Here is a 19029-nt window from a genome sequence, read left to right as displayed (position 1 = left end):
AAAAAAAATCCCTGAGCGTGAACCTAAAGAAGTTTATACTTTATAGAATATATATATTTAGTAGCACTGTTATGTTGATGGATAATGTGGTTATAATGTGCTGTACGTAATAATATAATATAATAAAATAAAATGAATGTAATTGTAATTAATATATATATATATATATATATATATATATATATATATATATATATATATATATATATATATCAGGTACATATCAGATATAGATGTAGATATATTTTTGTTGTTTTTGTGGGGTTTTGCGTGATAAAGTTTTTATTAATGATTTATTTATATAAGTTATTCATGCTCAGTTTCTCTTCTCCTGGTCAGGTTCGGTCCGCAGGTATCTCACCTCTACAGGACTACGATCTTTTCTGCGTTAGAATCTCGGCGAGGGTGGTGGAGCCTCCTGATGGCGGCGGAGGAGCCGAGGCACGTGAAACGAGAAGCCGAGCGTTTCACGGGCGTGTCACTTTGTGTACTCACTCTGAGGCTGTCTTGCTTGCGTAAGTTTCAAGTTCTGTTCCGAAAGAAAAGGGGAATAGAGAAAAAAGAGAAAGAGAGAAAGAGGAAAGAGCGGAGGAAGTGGAGGAAGAGGAAGATGGAGGAAGAGGAAGTTTGAGGCGGGAAGTTTTTTATCGGCAGTGGCTCTAAAACGACGGAGCTCGATCTGTCCGGACGGAGGAACCCGGCGAGGAGTTCTGGCCTACGGTACGAGAGCAGGAGGAGTGTGTTGTTTTTTTTGGCTGCTGGAAGAAGAAAGAAAAAAGAAAGAAAGAAACCGGGAGGGACAGACAGTGAAGTGGGTCTTTTTTTTTTGAAGAATTTTTCGTGGATTTTTCCGTTTTTGTAGACGTTGCTGTTTGGAGTACGGAGTGATAAGGTGAATGTTGCAGTGGTCACACTGGAGCACATGGCCAGGGTGGAGGCAGTCGGTTCGGGGGGCGGGACTAAACAATACAGAGGATGATGGGAAGGTGGGGGCGGGGCTCAGATGATGCCATACTGAGCCAGCTCGTGCAGCTCCAGGTGGTTGAAGGCCTCCCAAGGGCAGATGACGGTGATGTCTGGAAAAAGGTAAAAAAAAAAAACACACAACAGTGTGAGTTTACATAAAACCATTTAAACCAACAACTAATTTTACAACAACCAACAGAGTTTACTGTGGAGAGGCTCAAATACGGCTCATGAGGACGTTTGGTTTTACATTCCAGAATAAATCCTGTCACAATAACCCTTTCAGACCTGACTTATGTTCCAGAAATTAAAGTTTAAAAAATTAAAGAATGCCCTTTTCCGTCTGTAATGCACTCCAAAAACAGGATTCACTTAATAAATAAATAAAATAATAAAAGAAACGAAAGAGAAATAATTTATAATTTGTATTTTTAATCTTCAATGCATTCAAATCCTTTGTTTAACCATTACTAATTTTATTCTGTATAATATAACTGTACCCTGCCTCCTAAGCTGGGATGTTGCCATGCTTTATTTCATTATGCAGATTTTTTTAAAAATATTTTTCCATTGCAGTGTAGGTTAAGCTAAGCTTTTGTTTGATTGACTGATGAAGGTCTATTTTTGATACAATAGGTTTAAACCTATTTTAATTTTATGAAAACACACAATGTCAGCTGCCATAGACACAGGGTCTGAAAGGGTTAATAACTTTACCAAATTATGCTACAATAAATAGGCATGATGTTTTGGTTTAACCCACCAGAATAAGGTGAGTCATAATAATTCATTTATTATCGTACGAATCATAAAATATGTGGACATGACCTCAAGCAAATAATAAAAAGGTTTTATTGCTTTTTAAACGTAACCTGTAAATACATAATTATGATGCATTATGGCTTTATAAATTTGGGACAAATCACTGCTCTGGGAACAAAATATATATATATACATATATATATATATATATATGTATATATATACAGTACCAGTCAAAAGTTTGGACACACCTTAAATTCAACGTTTTTTTTCTTATTTTATAAATGTTCTGTATTGTAGATGTAGAATTGTACTATTGTAGAATAGTAAACTCATCCAAACTATAAAGGAAAACATATGGAATTATTTAGTAAACAAAAAAGGGTTAAAAATATATCAATATTTTATATATATGATATTTTACGTTTTTCAAAAAAAAAAAAACACTTAATGCATAGATGATCAGTTTTGAACATCTCTGCTGGATTTTCTCAGTCAGTTTTATGAGGTAGAGTCACCTGGAATTCAGGCTTTCAGTTAACAGCTGTGCTGAACTCATCAAGAGTTAATTACTTGAATTTCTTGTCTCTTAATGTGTTTCAGAGCATCAGTTGAAGTAAAGTAGTGAAATGAATGTCAGTCAATCCAAAAAGAAGAGTTTCAAGAACTTTTGAAAGTATCCTTAAGTGCAGTCACCCCATAGATCATCAAAAACATTATAATAATGAAGAAACCGGCACTCATCAGGAGCATTAAAGTCAGAGTTACCAGCCTCAAAAAACACAAGTTAACAAACAGCTCCCCAGATAAGAGTATCTAAATACTTCACAGAGTATTTTAGTTTGTTTAACACTGTTTTTAAGTTACTACATGATTCATTATGTGCTCCTTCATAATCTGATAGATCACTTCACTGTTCATTTACTGTGTAGGAAACAAATAAAATAAAAACATTGTATGAGAAGCTGTGTCCAAAAGTTGACAGACTTGTAAGACGTGTAATTTATCTTATATATACCATTTTGTACCTCCAAGACCAAAGTTTTTGCACTTTTTGGTTTAGACTTGGTCTAAATTTGATTACTGATGGGCACTCCTGCTGAAGAGCCTTGTGCTGGTTGGGTTAAGCTGCTTGCCAAGCCGGTTTAATCTGAGCGGTAACGTTTATGACAAGCTGTGACAATAAGCGGTAATACTACCCAAGGACAGCTAAGAATAAATTCTGGATGACGCTAATAGAGATGATACTAAACCACACGTGAGAGAAGATGATGATGATGATGATGATGATGATGAAGGAAAAAAGAAAGGATCACACTCACCAGTGCCTAAACCTTCCATTCCCGGGATATCGTCTCCAAAACTGAGGGGACAAACAGAAGAACAGATCAGGACATGAGTCCAAATATATACAACAGTCTTTACTTAACCCTAACATACTTTATACACGTGTTTTAATATAACAATGACCAAAAGAGTTCTTTAGAGAAATGCTAATAATAAAAAAAAATCTAATAATATTCTGTTTTTATAGTGACTTTCAAAGGTATGAAAATTACGAAAAGTGAATGGTTCACTAAAAACCCTTAACATCCTTATCAAGGAAGAAGCAATGGTAGATTTTATTTTAAGTTGTTTTTTGGTTGTTTATTTATTTAGGCTTCAGTAAATAGAATTGGTATATTTTTAAAAGACTAATTACTATAAGATGTAAAAAGCCCTACTGTATTAAGACATAACACTCTCTATAAGACTTTATTAGCCTAACATATCTCTGCTGATTGGTAGAGATGGCACAATCAGGTTGGGTTTCGCACAGGACCATCTTTAAAAGCATATAGTGACGAAACTTATTTTTTTATACTTTATTTTTTGTATGTGTATGTTTTATTAGTGTAGGATATTTAAACACTTTTACATTACAATTCCAATGTATTAAATAATTTTCATTATCAAAGGTTCATTACTCTTTAAGTGCAATGAACCCATTCACAGTTTTGGGACAGTTTTTACCCTCCAGGCACAGTTTTACATTCAGAAGTTCAAGTTCTATTGGTATACTACATTATTTAGTGCTATAAATTAACCTCTATCGGTTCTTTTTAAATTAGTGAATTTTACAGATGCAAAGAAAACTATATTTTGGTTTAACTGTGTCAATTGCAATTCATGATGATTATGATCATGCACTAGACTTTTGAGAACTTTTAGCCATTAATATATGGTCAGATATTATTGACTATATAAAAACATTTTTGCAACAGGCTTCTACTTTTTAAATCATAATAATAGATTAGTTGATTTTTTCCTCACTACAATCAAAATTGGCATAGCGTGATTACATCTATTATTTTTCTGTTGCTGTAATAATATGTATAATGGGCATATTTGTGTTTTACATTATCATCTATTGCTATTGCTCAATAATAGACAAGCAAAAGGTTGTTCACAGAACTTGTGAATTGAATGGTACTTCAACTAACTTCACCTTCTATAGCGTCACTCATTAATTACATATTCCAGTAGCTCTAGCACTTATTTTGTTTGTGTGGAGATGATGGGTTGGTGTACTCACCCCTGGATGCCCTTTTTGGGGGGCTTGCTCTTGAACTGTCGGGTCTGCCTCTGCTTGAATTTGGGCGGGCCTTTGCGTGGCGTAGCCGGGCCGCCCGAGACGCGGGTGGCAGATTTGATGTCTGATTTGGGCTGCTCTACATTCAGAGCTGCCACTGGGATGGGGGGTGGTATGTGTTCGGTGTCACCAGTCATTTTTGTTGATTGGTTGAGTTTAACCTCTGGCTAATGTAGAAATCTGTTTAGAAAAAGAGAGAGAGACAGGTGATTGGGTTAAAATGTGACAGAAAAAAACATTATACAAAATTATACACTATAAAAAAATATCACTGTTAAATGTACAGTAGCTTGCTGGCCAGTGCCTCCGTGTCTATGTTACCTTCTGGTTCTCATATTTTAGTTAGGCTGTTTGTCACGTCTTGGCCTCGTCTCGTGTCTCTGTGTGCATTCCCCACGTGACCTGTGCTCCCCTGTGTCTCCCGTCTCAGTACTTTTCCACATGTGTTTCTAATTTGTAGCTCCGCCCCTCGTTACCTGTTTCCCCAGGTGTTCATTGTTTCATGTTTAGTATAAATAGTACTTGTTAGTCTACGTTTGCTGTCGGTCTTTGCACCTTCCCCCGTTGTTTGTCTTGCCACGTTCGCTATAGTTATTTCCACGTTCTCTAGTTCTTCGTTTTGTATTTATCTCCGTTTATTCCCTGTATATTTCTAGTTTGTTTTCTTGTTTGGTTATCGGTCACGTTATTTCTAGTCACGTTTAGTTCCTGTTTGTTTCTTTGTTTATGTTGTATATATTTACGTATTTATCCCTTGTATATATTTCCTCGCCCTGTTTTGTTATTATCTGTTTCACGTTTTTTCCCTGTTTGTTTATGCACCTATTTATATCCGTTATTCCCCTGTTTGTTTATTTGTTTCTTTGTTATTTGTCTGGTCTTACCCGCATTTACGTCCGCCCCTCGTCTGGTTCCCGCGTTACACTGTTATATTCATTAGTAACACTCTGATAATGTTGGATATTATCTGTTCTCCATAAATCCAATCTAACCTAGTTCCATCTTTTTGCCTTCCTCTGAGGCCCGATACCGATGGATGTTCCACACTCAGGTTCTCCTCTCCAGTGTTTATATCATTGCTGTCCAATGAAACACAAGTACCTCCGTTTTTGACAATTTTTTGTTTTCTACATAATTTGAACACTCAAACTGTCCCTTACACAGTCTAAAGAAATTCTGTAAAATTACCAGAAATATAATCTTTTTTCATTGAAAAAATATAACTTTCTTCTTACTGCATTCAATTACTGACTCTATCACAATTTAAAAAAATTAATCAAAATTTTCAACATTTAAAAAATGTATTATGTATATTATACTTTCAGTTGTGGTTTCATTTAGTAGCTGAACATATAGTTTATAAAAATACAACTCTTCAGCAAAAGAAACAACTTAATCTGTGTAAGATTTTACCAAATAACGCTAAACTAGCTATACAACTCAGTACGAGACATACACTTATAAACCAATTTACTGACTATTCCAAAGAGTTTAACTTTAATTCTGTTGATGATTCCATATTGCAAAGAGTTCTAGCTATGGACATACCTGTTACTCCTACACCAAACTCACAAAATTGTTAACTAAATATCTCCAGATATTTATATAAATGTAATGTATAAATAGTGTATTTAGGTAGTAATTAGTTTTGTAGGTAAGGAAGTTTCTCCTCATCAGCCATTCTCTCTCCCAGTGCAGTGTAGCTAGCGTTAGCAGTGTAGCTAACAGAGCAAAACCACAATAAACACCAAGTTAAAGTTCATTATTAAACTCTACGCTAATAAACTGAAGAAATAATACTTTTCTCCTCAGTTACATTCCCCTCACCCACACAGACGGACTGTTTACCACCTGAAACACACCAGCTAAAAAAGACTAGCTTAGCATAAGCACGCTGAGGTAACCACCACTAGCATACGACTGCTAAGCTAAAAGACTATCTTAGAGTTAGCACGCTGAGGTAACTCACCACTAGCATACGACCGCTAAAATAAAAGACTAGCTTAGCATTAGCACGCTGAGGTAACCACCACTAGCATACGACCGCTAAGATAAAAGACTAGCTTAGAGTTAGCACGCTGAGGTAACCACCCACTAGCATAAGAGCGCTAAACTAAAAGACTAGAGGTTAATATTACTAGAATAAAAAAGCATAAAAGCCTGGTTTATAAACATTTATTTAGGATATATAGATTATCTATCCTGCTGTATCTTTCTATGTTTATATAAAGTTATTTAGGATATATACATTATCTAACATGCTGTAGCTTTCTGTGTTTATATAAAGTTATTTAGGATATATAGGTTGTCTAACCCGCTGTAGCTTTTTGTGTTTATATACAGTTATAGAGGATATATAGATTATCTAACCCGCTGCACCTTTCTGTGTTTATAGACAGTTATGGAGGATATACAGATAATCTAATCTGCTGTATCTTTCTGTGTTCATAGACAGTTTTGGAGGATATATAGATTATCTAACCTGCTGTAGCTTTCTGTGTTTATATACAGTTATTGAGGATATATAGATTACCTAACCCTCCTTGTAAGACCTGCTGCTTTAACTTGTGATGTATTATGGATTATTATGGGATATTATGAGATACATTTAAATATAAAGTGAATAAGTTTTCAGAGCCATGCTAAACTAAAATTAGCATCACACTGGTACCATATGGCCTGTAAGCTGTTTCTCCATGGCCTCAGTTCAGCGGAGCGTTACCCATAATCCTCTTACAGGTGAGTAACACAGGTGTATAGCAGTGTTTTAGTGGAGGTGTGTGTGTGAGGGGGGAGTGGGGGGGGGGGGTGGATGGATGCCAGGGGTGACCCAGTTTATATAATCCAGGGCTCAAGTTAATAAGTGAACCCGTATCCCAGAGCTGGTGAAAGGGACTCGTGATAATCTCATTAGTGAAAGGACAACAGTGAACATGCTGAGCTCACAGAAAACTTCTGAGTCAAAAACAAACGTCCTTAACAGAGCTGCTTCAATGACAATCACACAATCCAGCACTCAGTACGGCTCAGTACAGAATATACACTAATATACCAATTTACTAACTATTCATTAGAGTTTAACTTTAATACTGTTGGTTATTTCATATTACAAAGAGTTCCAGAATTTTTATTTCTTATTCCATAGTTCCAGAAATCTGTTCAATTATTCTATTTTCCGATTTCTAGAACCATATTTACTTTTTCAGAGTTTTTTCTAGAATTCTGTTTTATATTTAATATTCCATACAGTATCTTACAATGATGAACACACAGCCACACTTTTTAAATATTTTTTTCAATGCCTAGAGTTCCTTTTAAACATAAATATATAGATTATAGATTATTTTTTTTCTTTAGTCTTAACTTATGCTGTATCATTTTTCTACTTTTGGTTTAGCCTAATAGCTTGTGTGTCATTGGCGAATTAGCAAAGTAATCAATGTCACTCAACATGACAATAAATTGATTGTATCTTAAATATATTTATGGCTTTAATGTATGGCATTATTTTAATTTTAATTTTTAAATTCATTGGATGCTGTGTAGAAATGTAATGTAATTAAATGTAATTGAAATATAACGAAGCACATAACATTCAAGTGTCATTTAAGGCTTAATATGAGGCCTAGGCCTACGTTACCTAAGCCAGCATTTCATCAACTCTAAAACTATAAACTATAAACATGTATTTTTACTCTTTTTTTTCCATCTTGCCATGCAAAAAAAATCATTTTTTCTCAGTTTTTCACTTTTTGGCATGGTGTGAATGTTTTGGAAAAATAGAAATGCTCAAAAATGACTTAGAGTAACAGATTTGAGTAATTAGAGCTCTCAGTGAAAAGATTGTGTAATTGCACAGTGCATGTGGAAATTACTGGAGTACTTTGATTACTTTGCTTTTAATGCAGATTAATGTAAATAAATTGCTCTGTGAAATTCTGAAATTCTAATATATGAAATACTGTCAAAACTTAGAGGCCACTCTGTTTACTCTGTTTGTAGATATATATTCTACGCTGCAGGGATGGGCGTGTTGGCACGCTGCCACCATTAATTACAGTATTTAATCCCCACTCAGGGAGGAAATCTGTAAAGCTGTTATTTTAGAGACAAAGATTTGTTCCAAGACAGATAAAAACATTTTTTATATATTATTCTCAAAAAATAACGTAACTGGGTAAAGGAAACGATTTTTCATAACCATTTTTCCAGATAAATGGTTATGGTTCTTAATCAGTGTGATTTGTGTTCTGGTTCTGACAGTGACTTCAGCAGAACCCAAACTCTTCAATCTGCTGAAATCCCCTCATCCACGTGGATCTGCAGAGCTCCGTGACTCACTGATCCATCTATAATTATCTCATTTTCCATTTGGTCGAGACCTTCACTATACCACCACTGTATACTCAACACTATATTACAAAATACTCACTAATCTATACTCTACACTTCACAACGCTCTACAAAATACTCACTATGTTCAGAACATAGTACTTTAACAGTGTTCAGAACACTCTAAATAATAATATAGTAAAATTCTCAACAGTCAACCTCAAAGTGAACAGTAAATCACCCACTACTGTATACGCCACACCATGCTACAACATACTCACCATTCTGTACTCTGTACTCTGTATTCTGTGTTCTACAAATACTTACTATCCATATTACAAAAAAATAACAGAGCCTTGTTCAGAACACTCTAAATACTAACTATTTTCGACAGTCAGCCTCAAAGTGAACAGTAAATAACATACTACTGCATTTTAAAATTACATTTTTAAATTTTACTTTACAGTCCTGTGTACTGTTTCACTTATTATTCTGTATTCCAGAAATCCTAGAATCCTATTTGCTACCATTTTAGTTAGAATTCTGTTTATTTGTCAATATTTTAGAATTTTGCCAATTATTCCATATGTCAAAATGTCATGAGTTCTAGAATTCTGTTTTATTCCATATTACAAAACATTCTAGAGTTTTACTTGCTACCACATAATTTTAGTTCATTATTTCGTAGATTGCTAGAAACTTATTTAGAGTTCCAGAATTCTGTTTATTGATTCACATTCCATAGAATGTCTGACTTAATACTCAATATACAGCTCTGGAAGAAAATTAAAAGATCACTTCAGTTTCTGAATCAGTTTCTCTGATTTTGCTATTTATAGGTTTATATTTGAGTAAAATGAACATTGTTGTTTTATTCTATAAACTACAGACAACATTTCTCCCAAATTACAAATAAAAATATTCTCATTTAGAGCATTTATTTACAGAAAATGAGAAATGGCTTTCAGAGACGTTGCAGAGCTTGCAGACCTAAAAAAAATCTCCTCCACCAGTCTTACACACTGCTTTTGGATAACTTTATGCTGCTTTACTCCTGGTGTAAAAATTCAAGCAGTTCAGTTTGGTGGTTTGATGGTTTGTGATCATCCATCTTCCTCTTGATTATATTCCAGAGGTTTTTAATTTGGTAAAATCAAATTTTAAGTTTTTTTTTTTCAGAGCTGTATAAATTTAAAATTTTACTTTATCATTTTGCATTATACAGTCCTGAGTATTATTAAATTGTTCATATAGTTGTTACATTTAACCTACTATTCCTTATTTGTATATATATGTTTTATATCAGTAGTTATTATTCAGTATAGTAATTGTTGGATGTAGTGGGTGGGGTTGTACTCACGGCTCCAGCTGATTGGTGGTTAGGTGGCGTGGTGTGGGCGCTGCCCGTGTGTAGGTCTCTCTGGTGGGTGGAGGAGTGGGCGTGTATGCTGGGCTTGCTCTGGGAGAAGTTCTGGTACTGATGGAGCTTTTATACCCTCAGCAGAACCGCAGATTAGGAGAGGGGAACCGCCCACCCCTGATCCCCTATCAGTGCGGAGGATGGACATGTGAGTGTGTTGTGTGTGTGTGTGTGTACATTTTTATTAATAAATATGTATTTTATTTTTTGATGACGCAGCATGTAACTACCCACCCCCTATATTTCACTGTTTATTATTTCTATAGTGTAAATTTGGTTTAGATATCAAACTTAATAGACCTCAAATAATGCAAAGAAAACAAGTTCATATTCATAAAGTTTTAAGAGTTCAGAAATAATCAATATTTGGTGGAATAACCCTGGTGGCTTTTAATCACAGTTTTTTTTCATGCATCTCTGCATCATGTTCTCCTCCACCAGTCTTACACACTGCTTTTGGATAACTTTATGCTGCTTTACTCCTGGTGTAAAAATTCAAGCAGTTCAGTTTGGTGGTTTGATGGTTTGTGATCATCCATCTTCCTCTTGATTATATTAAAACATTAGTATTGTTGTTTCTAAATGAATATGAACTTGATTTCTTTGTATTATTTGAGGTCTGAAAGCTCTGCATCTTTTTTGTTATTTCAGTCATTTCTCATTTTCTGTAAATAAATGCTCTAAATGAGAATATTTTTATTTGTAATTTGGGAGAAATGTTGTCTGTAGTTTATAGAATAAAACAACAATGTTCATTTTACTCAAACATAAACCTATAAATAGTAAAATCAGAGAAACTGATCATAAGTTGTAAAACCCCTCTTATTTGTTTTTGTATAATGTTAGTATTCGTCCAGCCGGGAACATCATGTAAGAAAGTTTTGTAATAACATTGTGATGCAAACCATTATCACTCATTATTTCTGTAACATTATAGGTGAACCTTCCTGCAACTTTTGCTACAACATTGCTAACTGTCTTTAAAATATTCCTTGTTAGCTGGGTAAAGTTTACTCTATATAATTAGTGTGATTGCAGTAATGCAATCACAGTATTGTTCTTCTTAAGTCTTATTAGTGTGATTGCAGTAATGCAATCACAGTATTGTTCTTCTTAAGTCTTATTCTTCTTCTTCTTCTTATTATTATTATTAGTGTGATTGCAGTAATGCAATCACAGTATTGTTCTTCTTAAGTCTTATTCTTCTTCTTCTTATTATTATTATTAGTGTGATTGCAGTAATGCAATCACAGTATTGTTCTTCTTAAGTCTTATTCTTATTAGTGTGATTGCAGTAATGCAATCACAGTATTGTTCTTCTTAAGTCTTATTCTTCTTCTTCTTATTATTATTATTCCACCTGTTTTTTGTCCGGTTAACTAGTGCCGCAGTTTTCGAAATATCGACTTCGTCCAAAAGAGAAAACGTGCGTCCTTATCGGGAATGGTGGGCTTGTATACAGCTTTCCGATCGGACTTACGTTTTTCGTAAAAACTTCGTAAGTACCCGTTTTTTTGCCCATTGAAAATGAATGGGCAGAACTTTGCACGCCTGTGGACGTCGCAATTTTTGAAATACGAAGATGAAACCAATTGAGGACCTGTAGAACTTATTGAGCTCTTTCCGAAAATATGCGTTACGAAAAGTTACGACGTACGGATTTCGTACGATTGTCGTACGAAGTGGCCCCATTGTAATGAATGGGGCCAATCGGAGGACGGCAGCTAGATCGAAGGACAGGTAGCTAGAACTCCAGTACTGTGTGTAATGGAGCAGCTATGGGATAAAACAGCATTAGGTCAAAAGTTTGGACACCCCGGCCCCCCAGTACTGTGTGTAATGGAGCCACGGCTCAAAAGTTTGGACACCCCGGCCCCCCCAGTACTGTGTGTAATGGAGCCACGGGTCAAAAGTTTGGACACCCCCGAACGGCCAGAGCAACCTAGCATGCATAGCTGATTGATGTATTTGCACGTTGCGTAGCAACGTGCAAACACCATTTAATCTAATTTATGCATATACATCACCTAGCAACCACCTAGCAACACCTTAGCAACCACCCCGGATACCATAGCAACACCTTAGCAACCGCCTAGCAACACCTTAGCAACCACCTAGCAACCACCTAGCAACACCTTAGCAACCACCCCGGATACCATAGCAACACCTTAGCAACCGCCTAGCAACACCTTAGCAACCACCTAGCAACCACCTAGCAACACCTTAGCAACCACCGCAAATACCATAGCAACACCTTAGCAACCGCGTAGCAACACCTTAGCAACCGCCTAGCAACACCTTAGCAACCACCTAGTAACCACCTAGCAACACCTTAGCAACCAACCCAGATACCATAGCAACACCTTAGCAACCGCCTAGCAACACCTTAGCAACCGCCTAGCAACACCCTAGCAACCACCTAGCAACCACCTAGCAACACCTTAGCAACCTTCCCGGATCACATAGCAACACCTTAGCAACCGCCTAGCAACCGCCTAGCAACCACCTAGCAACCACCTAGCAACCACCTAGCAACACCTTAGCAACCACCCCGGATACCATAGCAACACCTTAGCAACCGCCTAGCAACACCTTAGCAACCACCTAGCAACTACCTAGCAACACCTTAGCAACCACCCCGGATACCATAGCAACACCCTAGCAACCACCTAGCAACCACCTAGCAACACCTTAGCAACCACCCCAGATACCATAGCAACACCTTAGCAACCGCCTAGCAACACCCTAGCAACCACCTAGCAACCACCTAGCAACACCTTAGCAACCACCCCGGATACCATAGCAACACCTTAGCAACCGCCTAGCAACACCCTAGCAACCACCTAGCAACCACCTAGCAACACCTTAGCAACCACCCCGGATACCATAGCAACACCTTAGCAACCGCCTAGCAACACCCTAGCAACCACCTAGCAACCACCTAGCAACACCTTAGCAACCACCCCGGATACCATAGCAACACCTTAGCAACCGCCTAGCAACACCCTAGCAACCACCTAGCAACCACCTAGCAACACCTTAGCAACCTTCCCGGATCACATAGCAACACCTTAGCAACCGCCTAGCAACCGCCTAGCAACACCCTAGCAACCACCTAGCAACCACCTAGCAACACCTTAGCAACCACCCCGGATACCATAGCAACACCTTAGCAACCGCCTAGCAACACCCTAGCAACCACCTAGCAACCACCTAGCAACACCTTAGCAACCACCCCGGATACCATAGCAACACCTTAGCAACCACCTAGCAACACCCTAGCAACCACCTAGCAACCACCTAGCAACACCTTAGCAACCACCCCGGATACCATAGCAACACCTTAGCAACCGCCTAGCAACCACCTAGCAACCACCTAGCAACACCTTAGCAACCACCCCGGATACCATAGCAACACCTTAGCAACCGCCTAGCAACACCCTAGCAACCACCTAGCAACCACCTAGCAACACCTTAGCAACCACCCCGGATACCATAGCAACACCTTAGCAACCGCCTAGCAACACCCTAGCAACCACCTAGCAACACCTTAGCAACCACCCCGGATACTATAGCAACACCTTAGCAACCGCCTAGCAACACCCTAGCAACCACCTAGCAACCACCTAGCAACACCTTAGCAACCACCCCGGATACCATAGCAACACCTTAGCAACCGCCTAGCAACACCCTAGCAACCACCTAGCAACCACCTAGCAACACCTTAGCAACCACCCCGGATACCATAGCAACACCTTAGCAACCGCCTAGCAACACCCTAGCAACCACCTAGCAACACCTTAGCAACCACCCCGGATACCATAGCAACACCTTAGCAACCACCTAGCAACACCCTAGCAACCACCTAGCAACCACCTAGCAACCACCTAGCAACACCTTAGCAACCACCCCGGATACCATAGCAACACCTTAGCAACCGCCTAGCAACACCTTAGCAACCACCTAGCAACACCTTAGCAACCACCCCGGATACCATAGCAACACCTTAGCAACACCATAGCAGATACCAGCCAGCACTGCAATCACACTCGCAGTTTCTGTAGGAACTGCAATCTAGTTATTATTATTATTCCACCTGTTTTTTGTCCGGTTAACTAGTGCCGCAGTTTTCGAAATATCGACTTCGTTCAAAATAGAAAACGTGCGTCCATATCGGGAATGGTGGGCTTGTATACAGCTTTCCGATCGGACTTACGTTTTTCGTAAAAACTTCGTAAGTACGCGTTTTTTTGCCCATTGAAAATGAATGGGCAGAACTTTGCACGCCCGTGGACGTCGCAATTTTTGAAATACGAAGATGAAACCAATTGAGGACCTGTAGAACTTATTGAGCTCTTTCCGAAAATATGCGTTACGAAAAGTTACGACGTACGGATTTCGTACGATTGTCGTACGAAGTGGCCCCATTGGAATGAATGGGGCAAATCGGAGGCCGGCAGCTAGATCGAAGGACAGGTAGCTAGAACTCCAGCACTGTGTGTAATGGAGCAGCTATGGGATAAAACAGCATTAGGTCAAAAGTTTGGACACCCCGGCCCCCCAGTACTGTGTGTAATGGAGCCACGGGTCAAAAGTTTGGACACCCCAGCCCCCCAGTACTGTGTGTAATGGAGCCACGGGTCAAAAGTTTGGACACCCCAGAGCCCCAGTACTGTGTGTAATGGAGCCACGGGTCAAAAGTTTGGACACCCCAGTGCCCCAGTACTGTGTGTAATGGAGCCACGGGTCAAAAGTTTGGACACCCCAGAGCCCCAGTACTGTGTGTAATGGAGCCACGGGTCAAAAGTTTGGACACCCCAGAGCCCCAGTACTGTGTGTAATGGAGTCACGGGTCAAAAGTTTGGACACCCCAGAGCCCCAGTACTGTGTAATGGAGCCACGGGTCAAAAGTTTGGACACCCCAGAGCCCCAGTACTGTGTGTAATGGAGCCAAGGGTCAAAAGTTTGGGTACCCCGGTCAGCTCTGCAATCACACTCGCAGTTTCTGTAGGAACTGCAATCTAGTTCCACCTGTTTTTTGTCCGGTTAACTAGTGCCGCAGTTTTCGAAATATCGACTTCGTTCAAAAGAGAAAACGTGCGTCCATATCGGGAATGGTGGGCTTGTATACAGCTTTCCGATTGGACTTACGTTTTTCGTAAAAACTTCGTAAGTACGCGTTTTTTTGCCCATTGAAAATGAATGGGCAGAACTTTGCACGCCCGTGGACGTCGCAATTTTTGAGATACGAAGATGAAACCAATTGAGGACCTGTAGAACTTATTGAGCTCTTTCCGAAAATATGCGTTACGAAAAGTTACGACGTACGGATTTCGTACGATTGTCGTACGAAGTGGCCCCATTGGAATGAATGGGGCCAATCGGAGGACGGCAGCTAGATCGAAGGACAGGTAGCTAGAACTCCAGTACTGTGTGTAATGGAGCAGCTATGGGATAAAACAGCATTAGGTCAAAAGTTTGGACACCCCAGAGCCCCAGTACTGTGTGTAATGGAGCCACGGGTCAAAAGTTTGGACACCCCGGCCCCCGAGTACTGTGTGTAATGGAGCCACGGGTCAAAAGTTTGGACACCCCCGAACGGCCAAAGCAACCTAGCGTGCATAGCTGATTGATGTATTTGCACGTTGCGTAGCAACGTGCAAACACCATTTAATCTAATTTATGCATATACATCACCTAGCAACCACCTAGAAACACCATAGCAACCACCACAGATACCATAGCAACACCTTAGCAACCACCTAGCAACTGCTTAGGAGTGACCTACCAACCACTTAGCAACACCATAGCAACCACCCCGGATACAATAGCAACACCTTAGCAACCACCTAGCAACACCTTAGCAACCACCTAGCAACACCTTATTGAGCCGCGGGTCAAAAGTTTGGACACCCCCGAACGGCCAAAGCAACCTAGCGTGCATAGCTGATTGATGTATTTGCACGTTGCGTAGCAACGTGCAAACACCATTTAATCTAATTTATGCATATACATCACCTAGCAACCACCTAGAAACACCATAGCAACCACCACAGATACCATAGCAACACCTTAGCAACCACCTAGCAACTGCTTAGGAGTGACCTACCAACCACTTAGCAACACCATAGCAACCACCCCGGATACAATAGCAAAACCTTAGCAACCACCTAGCAACACCTTAGCAACCACCTAGCAACCACCTAGCAACACCTTATTGAGCCGCGGGTCAAAAGTTTGGACACCCCCGAACGGCCAAAGCAACCTAGCGTGCATAGCTGATTGATGTATTTGCACGTTGCGTAGCAACGTGCAAACACCATTTAATCTAATTTATGCATATACATCACCTAGCAACCACCTAGAAACACCATAGCAACCACCACAGATACCATAGCAACACCTTAGCAACCACCTAGCAACTGCTTAGGAGTGACCTACCAACCACTTAGCAACACCATAGCAACCACCCCGGATACAATAGCAAAACCTTAGCAACCACCTAGCAACACCTTAGCAACCACCTAGCAACCACCTAGCAACACCTTATTGAGCCGCGGGTCAAAAGTTTGGACACCCCCGAACGGCCAAAGCAACCTAGCGTGCATAGCTGATTGATGTATTTGCACGTTGCGTAGCAACGTGCAAACACCATTTAATCTAATTTATGCATATACATCACCTAGCAACCACCTAGAAACACCATAGCAACCACCACAGATACCATAGCAACACCTTAGCAACCACCTAGCAACTGTTTAGGAATGACCTACCAACCACTTAACAACACCATAGCAACCACCCCGGATACCATAGCAACACCTTAGCAACCACCTAGCAACACCTTAGCAACCACCTAGCAACCACCTAGCAACACCTTAGCAACCACCCCGGATACCTTAGCAACACCCTAGCAACCACCTAGCAACACCTTAGCAACCACCCCGGATACCATAGCAACACCTTAGCAACCGCCTAGCAACACCCTAGCAACCACCTAGCAACACCTTAGCAACCACCCCGGATACCATAGCAACACCTTAGCAACCGCCTAGCAACACCCTAGCAACCACCTAGCAACCACCTAACAACACCTTAGCAACCACCCCGGATACCATAGCAACACCTTAGCAACCACCTAGCAACACCCTAGCAACACCTTAGCAACCACCCCGGATACCATAGCAACACCTTAGCAACCGCCTAGCAACCACCTAGCAACACCTTAGCAACCACCCCGGATACCATAGCAACCACCTAGCAACACCCTAGCAACCACCTAGCAACCATCTAGCAACACCTTAGCAACCACCCCGGATACCATAGCAACACCTTAGCAACCGCCAAGCAACACCTTAGCAACCACCTAGCAACACCTTAGCAACCACCCCGGATACCATAGCAACACCTTAGCAACCACCTAGCAACACCATAGCAACCACCTAGCAACACCTTAGCAACCACCCCGGATACCATAGCAACACCTTAGCAACCGCCTAGCAACCACCTAGCAACACCTTAGCAACCACCCCGGATACCATAGCAACCACCTAGCAACACCCTAGCAACCACCTAGCAACCATCTAGCAACACCTTAGCAACCACCCCGGATACCATAGCAACACCTTAGCAACCGCCAAGCAACACCTTAGCAACCACCTAGCAACCACCTAGCAACACCTTAGCAACCACCCCGGATACCATAGCAACACCTTAGCAACCACCTAGCAACACCATAGCAACCACCTAGCAACACCTTAGCAACCACCCCGGATACCATAGCAACACCTTAGCAACCGCCTAGCAACACACTAGCAACCACCTAGCAACACCTTAGCAACCACTCTGGATACCATAGCAACACCTTAGCAACCACCTAGCAACACCTTAGCAACCACTTAGCAACACCATAGCAACCCCCACGGATACCATAGCAACACCTTAGCAACCGCCTAGCAACACCCTAGCAACCACCTAGCAACGCCTTAGCAACACCTTAGCAACCACCCCGGATGCCATAGCAATACCTTAGCAACCACCTAGCGACGCCTTAGCAACACCTTAGCAACCACCCCAGATACCATAGCAACACCTCAGCAACCACCTAGCAAAGCCTTAGCAACCACCTAGCTACACCTTAGCAACACCTTAGCAACCACCCCAGATACCATAGAAACACCATAGCAAAACTTTGCATCTACCTAGCAACACCTTAGAAACCACATAGAAACACCATGGTCACCAGCACGTGTGTTTTTCTGTAAATTGCATACATTTAATGCAAAAATTAGAATGTGACTATACACAGTAGACAACAGTAGATGATGAAATACTCATAGTAAAATTAAAGCACAGAAAATATGTTTTGTGAAGCAGTAAAAAAATTGTGTGAAAAAATAATTTCTCTTTATATGTTCTTAATATATTTGTTGGCTAGCTAGCTAAATGGTTTCTTATTAGTTGACTTTAGTAGTAATAGGAAATTACTGTATCTAAGTACTTAAAATTCATAATCTGATTTATTGTGAAGGTCAGTCAGTTTGGGGTGCTGCAGGTGCATGAACTTGGACAGTTGATTTTGAAAAAAAAAAAAAAACACTACACTTGCTGGTGATTGGCTGAGTGTATTTTTTAAATAAAAACACAGAGAGACCCAGACATAACAAAGGGGGGAAAGCCCCCCTTTCTCCTGTACATCTGTCTGGAATTCACAATTCTCTCTCAGATTTGATCAATGCCACTGAGGTGACTGGATCAGAGATATCTCTTGCTTTCTTGCTTTTTGACAAACCCCACATTTCTTCAACTGAATCCAGACTTTCTACAACCAAGACGAGGCCTGATTTCACCCAGACATTGGACTTCTGTCTTTAACTTTTACTATATCTGGTGAGTCAAACTAACATTAATTTATACA

The 19029-nt window shown here is 40.0% G+C and overlaps 1 protein-coding gene and 1 long non-coding RNA gene across 3 annotated transcripts; one reads left to right on the top strand and one right to left on the bottom strand.

The window, feature by feature from the left end:
• Positions 1–10168, bottom strand: pde6gb (phosphodiesterase 6G, cGMP-specific, rod, gamma, paralog b). Of its 2 annotated transcripts, none has more exons than XM_022666567.2 (4): positions 10053–10168; positions 4304–4540; positions 3051–3091; positions 1–1076 (listed from the first exon to the last, which is right to left on the bottom strand). In XM_022666567.2, exons 2-4 carry the CDS (start codon positions 4495–4497, stop codon positions 1000–1002), a joined length of 312 nt encoding a protein of 103 aa, XP_022522288.1. In that variant the 5' UTR covers positions 4498–4540; positions 10053–10168; the 3' UTR covers positions 1–999. The 2 variants fall into 2 exon arrangements, with proteins under 2 accessions (XP_022522288.1, XP_022522289.1); XM_022666568.2 differs by lacking the exon at positions 10053–10168 and adding an exon at positions 5353–5444.
• Positions 10169–11479: 1311 nt separating this feature from the next.
• Positions 11480–15785, top strand: LOC125781166 (uncharacterized). Its single transcript, XR_007424297.1, has 3 exons — positions 11480–12017; positions 14647–14805; positions 15582–15785. It is a non-coding gene; the product is annotated as an uncharacterized LOC125781166 (long non-coding RNA).
• The last annotated feature ends 3244 nt before the right edge of the window (positions 15786–19029 follow it).

The sequence above is a fragment of the Astyanax mexicanus genome, chromosome 15, assembly GCF_023375975.1.
Source record: "Astyanax mexicanus isolate ESR-SI-001 chromosome 15, AstMex3_surface, whole genome shotgun sequence".
Taxonomy (NCBI): domain Eukaryota; kingdom Metazoa; phylum Chordata; class Actinopteri; order Characiformes; family Acestrorhamphidae; genus Astyanax; species Astyanax mexicanus.
Note: the sequence above shows the minus strand (reverse complement) of the source record. Positions and strands in the feature narration are given on the sequence as shown.